At 42.6% G+C, this 8,778-nt stretch overlaps 1 protein-coding gene across 1 annotated transcript; it reads right to left on the bottom strand.

Moving 5' to 3' along the window:
• Nucleotides 1-460: 460 nt before the first annotated feature.
• LOC135215375 (116 kDa U5 small nuclear ribonucleoprotein component-like) lies at nucleotides 461-2,703 on the bottom strand. Its single transcript, XM_064249955.1, has 3 exons — nucleotides 2,413-2,703; nucleotides 1,054-1,307; nucleotides 461-464 (listed from the first exon to the last, which is right to left on the bottom strand). Exons 1-3 carry the CDS (start codon nucleotides 2,701-2,703, stop codon nucleotides 461-463), a joined length of 549 nt encoding a protein of 182 aa, XP_064106025.1.
• Nucleotides 2,704-8,778: the final 6,075 nt, after the last annotated feature.

Genomic DNA, 8,778 nt, shown 5'->3' with positions numbered 1-8,778 from the left:
CTTCTCCTTGCAGGAATGAAAAATGTTCTTACTGAGTTACCGGTATATAAGAACAATGTCTTTACATGTCAGCAGAGAAAGAAACACGAGGTTCATTTATGTTACTTCTACAATTATAAGGCTTATGCAAATTAAGAGGGTCTGCATTTGTGAAGTCCAACAGAATGCACCACTAACAATATTAAACAAAAAACCATGAAATGGTTTTTTGTTTAATATTATAGTACAAGACCATGGGTGAGACGCTGTACATACTACTGTATTGTAGTGAGAATGTAACCACATGGAGATATGTTTACTTGGTGGAAAGATTTTTTATACCATACAAAAGTAAACAATTCCCTTTTAGTACAATTATAGATGATGAAATTTAATACAATTACATGGACATAAGGTTCTGATTGAAAAAGTATGATGAGACAGAATCCTTGAAAGGGTAAGACCACTAGTGTTAATTATTTCAGCTATAAATTATGAGGGTATGAATATAACCTATATGACATACATACATCCTGAGAAGGTTTGTAATAACACTTATAGCATCATATAAAAAGTGTTGAGGATGTACACATTATGTGAACAGTCAACCGCTACCTATTCACGGTTCCGTATTCATGGCTTCAGTTAGTTGTGGATTTTTCTGAGGAATATATATCCTGATAATTCGCAGAAAATTTGCCTTTTCGCTGATTTTTTTTTTATAGAGCAATTACTGTACTATTTTCATATTATTTTCATGACTACATGTTTTCTGATGATAGTTTAAGGTATATTTGGTTTTAAACTATTAAAATAGGCAGTTATAAGCATTTTACAGGGGCTCTTTGGTGTCTGAACAATTAAAATAAGTAGTTATAAGTGTTTTCAGAGGGGGTTTCAGTATTCCTGGGTGGGTGTGGTATGCATCCTCCATGAATACCAGGGGGCCAATGTAGTGTGATGACAGAAGAAGCTAAGGAAAGAGCAGAAATCAGTATGTGAAAGTTCTATTCGATGATTAAACAGTTAATAAGGTTTATGGCTATGCTAGGTGCTATAAAAGAAATAACATACCTGAATTCAGGATGGGTCTGATGAATAAGACAGTCAACAAAGGTACTTTTACCATGGTGAAGGTGGCCTACCAGCGAGACATTGCGAACCAAGCATGGATTGTCCATGAGATCTGCTAAGAATTCCAAATTGTAAGTGGTTGTTGGCAGATCCTTCTCAACATGGCTGAATTTCTTCACTTTCACAGGCTGTAATAATGACAAAATTGTTAATATCATATACACAAAATCACTCTGCTCTTCTGATTTGTGAACCTGTTCCCAAAAATATAAACAGAAAATGGTATAATTATAACAAATAAGACATAATATAATCTTCTTCTTCCCAGCTGATTCCCATTTTTATATGGGGTCGCTGTTTCGGATGAGCCATTTCCATCTAGAAGGCATAAAAAAGATCATAGTAATTGTAGTGATGTAAAATAGGCTACAGGGTTTTATACGAGCAAAATTTTGAGTATGACACCCTTTCTATTTCTAATACTTTTTCTGGTAAAACAACCAAACTATATTACTGTTACTTCAACTTGTTTCTCATACAAATGAGTTTATTCTTAACCTTCATAATGGGAATTCAAAAGGCTTTTTAAATATGAAATGAAAACCTGTCCTTACTGCTGTGCAGCATGGTTTATATACCCTAAAAAACTAATAATTTACAATATTGTCAAATAGTGTTCAATATGCAAATAAGGTACATAAAAATACAGTAATAAAGCACAACGAAAAATTTAACAGTGCTGAAATATGCAATGTACTACAATGAGCAAAAAACCAAAATGATAAAATACAAACAGGAGAAACACGTTTAAATTACAATACGTACACACATAGGTGAAGTGGTTTCACTATACGTATAAATTAAAATCATATTAAGCAATATGGTACAATACAAACATATGTACGTACTTCATGTTACCGGGCTTAAATTTTGACTTGCATCTGATCGTATCATAACTAATCCCACTATAATCACAGAGATGCAATATAAACAATGGTTACGTGTTATTTTAATGAGACCACTGCATCATATTCCAGACTTTTACAGGAATCCAAAAGGATTAGGTTGGTGATAAGAGGTAAAATTGGACACAGTTGAAAAGAGTTGGACGCCCAACCAGATAGAGACCAAAGACAAGATACAAAGTGAAAGACAGAAAGCACTGCAGCTGTTGGCCAAAGGGAAGCCACAAAGAAGCCTCAGTATTAATTACAGAGTGACTTTCAAAGCACACTAACTGAAATCCAGTAGCTATAGGGGAAAGGCATACTATACAAAAAAAACATCATACCAAAACTAAACATATTCGAATTATAAATATATGGTACATCTACTGATTCATACAACACTGAATTGTACCTTTATTATAGGCTGCGTCAGTGGCTGAGCATCTTCTTCCTGAACGATGGTTTCCACCTCAGGCCCATATACATCTGCCGCGCTAGGGTAATATTGTTTGTCCTCGTGTAGTACAACTGCCTGAGCAGACACCTCCTCCTCTTCCCCTGCCATTCCATCGTCATCATCATAGCCATTCATGTCCTGGTCTTGGTCGGGGTAATCGTCGTCATCTTCTTCCTCGTCATCTTCATCAGAGTCCAGCTCCGGACCAATGTAATTCCCAAACTCGTCGTACAAATCAGCATCCATTGTTCTTCAGTAACACTGAAAAAATAAATAAATTTAATATCTCTATCTTGGACATGTCAGAAATTCAGACAATAACTATTGTAGTTACAAAAATGGTGAGGTTTGTGGTATTTTCCTGTGAGAAATACCCATAAATTCCTGTTTTTTTTTAAATCAATTTCATCATAGAATGCACTTTTTGTTATAAAGCTATTAAAAAAAAGGTATAAACATTTTTAGTGGGGTTTTCTTAAGTTTTAACTAACAAAATTGGCAGTTTTAAGCATTTCTATAAGGGTTTGAACACACCCCGCAAATATAGTAATCCAGTACAAGTGAGGTCATTTGAAAAAATTTACCAACATAAGGAGAAATTTACCATCTTTTGTTTGTATTTTCACTTTCATCCCTTCAAGGCTGGCACTAAAAAGGGCATCCCAAGGAGGTTCGACCATGTTCAGTACCAGCCCGTCGGGTATGAACAGGTAGATTTCATTAATTACTGTACGTCAGGTATTTTATTGGAATTGATTTTTCCTATAGTATTTTGGTTGCTTAATAAGAATTTACCTTTAATTTTTGTCGTTTGACTGTGATTAACCTGTAATGTACCTAAGAGCTTCATCCAACAAGATAGGGGACCCATTGGGAAAGTGGTGTTCTGGTTGGAGTAGACCTCTGGGATAGGGTGATTCGCTCATGAGCTGTGTCTGTGTTATTTTTCTACTAGGCAGGGGACCCCTAGGGAAAGTGGGGTTCTGGGTGGATAGAACTTGGGGACTGGCCGATTCTTTCATTCATTCTGTTCTACAATGTAGGGGACCCCTAGGGAAAGCAGGGTTTTGGGTGGGGTAAACCATGGGGAGAAGTTGATAACATATTATTGTGGTATTTCTTATTGTACAGACGGCCAACAAAGAATTGGCGTAGTTTCTTAATTCATTGTTTCGTTATGGAAATATTGCCATATGCAGGTGCCAGATTATTTACGTAACAATAAATAATATTTCCTTTCAAGGTGCTATACTTGAAATAAATTACTTTAGAACTGAGTAGACTTATTCGTCAAATATAATTATTTTGCAAAGTAATGAAAATATACAACCACGAGGACACGAATTCTAATGGTATTCTCAACTAAGGATCCGTGGCAGCAATTGCATAAGTATTTGGACGTTGGCTTTGATGCCGCTAGTCATGAACCAACGTATCGTACTGTACTGGGGTATCGTCAGTTCTTAACCTACTGTCAAATAATAATACAACATTCTTTAATAGCAAAATGTGATTTAGCAAATTTTCTCCTTTGATCAATAAAATAATTTGCATAACACATTTAACATGCCTAAATTTGACTTCTGATTTTGGCACTATGTTAGCCTAGGACCTAGGTCTATTTTCAGCAGCATACTCTCTCGGATACGTGATGTGAAAATCTATATCAATCTGCTTTATTTGATTATTCCCGTTATTCATTTTTACTGGCCATGTTCTCCTTTTTTTTATCGTTTTCATTATTGCATAACATAATTTTCTCAGACCTAGCTATCTCATATCAAAAAGCAATCATAAGAAATCAAACTAATACAATTTAGTCTTTTTTTTTTTTTTTAATCCAATTCCTTTCATGTCATGCTGCTTCATCCGCACATGTTGGGAAGTTGTGGGAATCAAAGCTGACAAATACACTAAGACAAAAGGCCTATTTTCATAAAAGCATTCATAGGGTAATCTTACTGTAGCTATTTATTTCTTCTAAACAGAATTTAATTAGAATCAGTCTCACTCGTATGCCAGGGCTTTGAAGGATTTTCATTTTTCGCCAGGAACAATGTCTGGAACGAACAAATAGCAGCATCTCCTTTAAAACCAGCCCGAGAATCAAGCGCATGTATCTCGCTCGTTCTTTTGGCTGTAGCGAGAGACAACAGGAATAAACACTTCTCCGTAATGCCTCTGAAGGAAGCAAGGTGTGGAGGTTCGAACTTCTTCGAGGTTAGGAATTTCAGGACCACGTCCAGATTCCAGCTCGGGGTTTTAGGGGTACTAGTCTTTGAAGTCTCGAAAGACCTGATCAGATCGTGAAGATCCTTGTTATCAGCTATTTCCAGGCCTCTATTCCTGAAAACAGCTGAAAGCATACTTCTGTATCCTTTGATTGTGGATACAGAAAGGTGCGATTCCTCCCTCAGGAAAAGAAGGAAATCGGCAATGTTGGTCACAGAGGTATTGGAAGAGGACAGCTTCTTCGATTTACAATATCTCCTAAAAACTTCCCACTTCGATTGATAGACTCGCATAGTTGAAGGTCTGCGGGCTCTAGCGATAGCACTTGCAGCTTTTCGAGAAAAGCCCCTCGCTCTGACAAGTCTTTCGATAGTCGAAAGGCAGTCAGGGCGAGAGCGGGGAGGTTTTGATGATACCTCTCGAAGTGGGGTTGTCTGAGCAGATCTGCTCTGTTTGGAAGAGATCTGGGGAAGTCCACCGTTCACTCCAGTACCTCTGTGAACCAATCTTGAGCTGGCCAATATGGGGCTACTAGTGTCAACCTCATCCCCTCTGAGGCCACGAATTTCCTGAGCACTTCGCCCAGAATCTTGAATGGGGGAAAGGCGTATGCATCGAGGCCCGACCAATTTAGTAGAAGGGCGTTGACAGCGAATGCTCTCGGATCCTCTACTGATGAGCAGAAGATGTCTATCCTCTTGGAGAGGAACGTGGCAAACAGGTCTATGTGAGGCCTCCCCCATAGAGACCAAAGTCTTTGACAAACTTCTGAGTGGAGGGTCCACTCTGTGGGAAGGACCTGGTTCCTCCTGCTCAGTCTGTCTGCTCTCACGTTCCTCTCTCCCTGGACAAATCTCGTGAGGAGGGTGATGTTTCTCTCCTTTGTCCAGACCAAGAGATCCCTCGCCAGTTCGAAGAGGGAGAACGAATGAGTTCCGCCTTGCTTTTGTATGTACGCCAGAGCGGTGGTGTTGTCCGAGTTGACCTGGACCACCCCGTCTCTGACTACTGACTCGAAGCACTTGAGGGCAAGGTGTATGGCTACAAGTTCCTTGCAGTTGATGTGCCATGACACCTGTTCCTTCGTCCAGGTGCCCAACACTTCTCTTGTTCCTAGAGTCGCACCCCATCCTGTTTCCGAAGCGTCGGAATACAACACTTGGTTTGGGTTCAGAGGGGTTAACCACCATCTCAAGTGATCCTTCACTTCCAGAGGGATCGGGAACGAGTCTGAAAGTTGCCCTGTTTTCCAGTTCCAGACTTTCTTTAGGAAGAATTGTAGGGGGCGAATGTGAAGTCTCCCTAAGGAAAACAACTGTTCCAGCGAGGAAAGAGTCCCCAGAAGGCTCAACCATTCCCTCGCTGAACTGCGTTCCTTCCCTAAGAAGTTCGAGACTTTCATAAAGCCTTGTATGAGCCTCTCCTGCGAAGGAAAAACTCGAAAACCCCGAGAATCCATCTGAATCCCCAGATAAACCAGGTTCTGGCTGGGGATCATTTGAGACTTCTCGAGGTTGACGAGTAATCCTAGCGATCGAATAAAGTCGATTTCAGGTCCTCCAAACACTGGTTCTCCGATCTGGCCCTGATCAGCCAGTCGTCCAAGTAAAGGGAGATGTTTATTCCCTTTAAATGAAGCCACTTCGCTACGTTCTTCATCAGGTTCGTGAAAACCTGAGGAGCTGTGGAAAGGCCGAAACACAAGGCCCTGAACTGATAAATCTTTTCCTTTATTACGAAACAAAGGTACTTCTTCGACGAAAGATGAATGGGAACATGGAAGTAGGCATCTTGTAAGTCCAGGGAGACCATCCAATCTCCTGGATGTAGGGCAGACAGAACTGATGCAGAAGTTTCCATGCGGAACTTCTCCTTTTCTACAAACCGATTCAGAGCGCTTACATCTAGAACTGGTCTCCACCCCCCCGAAGCAATCGGGACTAGAAAAAGGCAGTTGTAAAATCCCGGGGAGTGGGGATCTAGCACCAGCTCGATGGCCCCCTTGTTACACATTTGCTCTATCATCTGAAGGAGCGTATTTCTCAGCACAGGGTCTTTGTAACGAGCGGACAGTTCCTGAGGAGTTGAAGTCAGGGAGGTCTGTCCTTGAAGGGGATGAGATATCCCTTCCTCAGAACCGACATCGACCAGGGGTCGGCTCCTCTCATGGCCCAGGCTACCACGTATTCCAGGAGCCTGCCGCCCACCAGTGTTTGGAGGTTCTGCACGTCATTTTCCCTTTTTAAATATACGGAAGGCTGACCTTCCTCGCTTATCGGCAATCTTCCTTTTGAAGGGGGTTCGTGTAGTAGGACCTCCACGAAAGGGCGGCTGATACGGACGAGAAACTTTCTTAGCAGCCGTCGTAACCGTTCTGCTCTTCTTTGCCGATTGGACAAGAAGGTCCTGGGTCGCCTTCTCAGTTAGTGAGTGAGAAATCTTCTTCACTAACTGAGAAGGGAACAGATGCTCTGATAATGGAGCGAACAGCAAGGCAGTTCTCTGTGAAGGAGAAACAGCCTTGGTCAAAAAGGAGCCAAAAACCGCTCTTTTTCAATATCCCTGCTCCAAAGAGGGAAGTTACTTCTCCAGAGCCATCCTGGACTGCCTTGTCAATACAGGCCAGAATGCTATGAAGCACTTCTGGGCTGAGACCCTCCGAGTCTTGAGACTTTTTAGCCATCACCCCAAGGGACCAGTCCAAGAAATTAAACACTTCCAACACGTGGTCCCTTGAGGAGGTGGTCCAATTCAGACATGCTCCAAGTCGCCCGTGCAGAGGATAATGCGTGTCTCCTGGCCGAGTCTACCAGACTCGAGAAGTCCGACTCCGCAGAAGTAGGAAGAGACAGACCCATTGTATCTCCTGTTTCATACCAAATGCCTCTCCTACCTGTCAGTCTGGTGGAAGGCATACAAAAGACAGTCTTTCCCAAGACTTTCTTGGAGTTCATCCAAGAACCGAGAGACTGGAGTGCCTTCTTCAATTGAAATGGCCGGTTTCATTTTCAAGAATGAAGAGGACTTATAGGCCTTGTTACTTGAATATAGTGAGCGAGGAGAAGGAGGTGCGGCAGGGCTCAGCGACTCTCCGTATTCCTGGAGCAAAAGTGCGGATAACGTCTTGTAATTAGACAGTCCTTCATTAGCTGGAGACTTGTCTTCCGAGATATCCTCGAGCTCGAGTCCAGCTGAAGGAGAACGATCCCTTGAAAAGGATAAGTCCTTTATAGGTCGCACACGATATGAAGTAGAAGGGCTTCTATTCGGGGAAGGGCTGGCTGAAAAAGACGCTCTATGTTCCATTGGAAGAGAACCAGAAGTCTTTTCTAGTCTCTTGCAAGATGCAACAGGTCTTACAGAAGTCTGAAGTTCAGAAGCGGGAGATCGCTTGTGAGGAGAAGAACTCTTGGAAGGCGATTCGCTCCTGAAAGGTTCCGAGTGTCTGGAAAGTTCCGCTTGTGTGGAAGGTTCCGCGCTCCTGGAAGGTGACTCCCGCTTGGAAAGTTCCGCACGCCTGGGAGGCGACTCTCGCCTGGAAAGTTCCGCTTGTGTGGAAGGTTCCGCGCGCTTGGAAAGTTCCGCGTGCCTGGAAGGTGACTCACGCTTGGAAAATTCCGCACGCCTGGGAGGCGACTCGCGCGCCTGGAATGTTCCACGCGTCTGGAAGGACTCGCACCTGGAACATTCCGCTTGTGTGGAAGGTTCCTCGCGCCTGCTAAGCTCCTCGCGCCTGGAAAGTTCCATGGAAAGATCCTTCTGCTTGCTAGGCTCTACTTGCTTAGAAGGTTCCTCGCTCTTGGCTATCCGTTCACGCTTTGAAGGCGCCTTGCGCCTAGAAAGTTCCTCGCGCCTGTTAGGCTCCTCTCTCCCGGAAAGTTCCTCCTGCCTGGAAGGGGCTTCTGGCCTGCCTAGCGCTTCTCGCCAAGATGGTTCTTCTAGGTCTGAAGAAGACCACTCATCTATAGGAGCTAGTTGCTTGGGAGAAGGCGGAACATTCTCCGGAAGCTCGGACACAACTCCACGCTTCATGGAAGAATGCGGAACAGGAGATCGGAACTCTGGTGCCTCTCGCTTGGATGGAGGAAC

Source organism: Macrobrachium nipponense, chromosome 5 (genome assembly GCF_015104395.2).
Source record: "Macrobrachium nipponense isolate FS-2020 chromosome 5, ASM1510439v2, whole genome shotgun sequence".
NCBI classification, from domain to species: Eukaryota; Metazoa; Arthropoda; class Malacostraca; order Decapoda; family Palaemonidae; genus Macrobrachium; species Macrobrachium nipponense.
Note: the sequence above shows the minus strand (reverse complement) of the source record. Positions and strands in the feature narration are given on the sequence as shown.

Coding starts and splice junctions, on each gene's coding strand:
- LOC135215375 (XM_064249955.1), bottom strand. CDS start 2,703: ATGGATGCTGATTTGTACGACGAGTTTGGGAATTACATTGGTCCGGAG. Junction 1,308..2,412: donor TGACGCAGCCTATAATAAAG/GTACAATTCAGT, acceptor TTTTGGGAACAG/GTTCACAAATCAGAAGAGCA.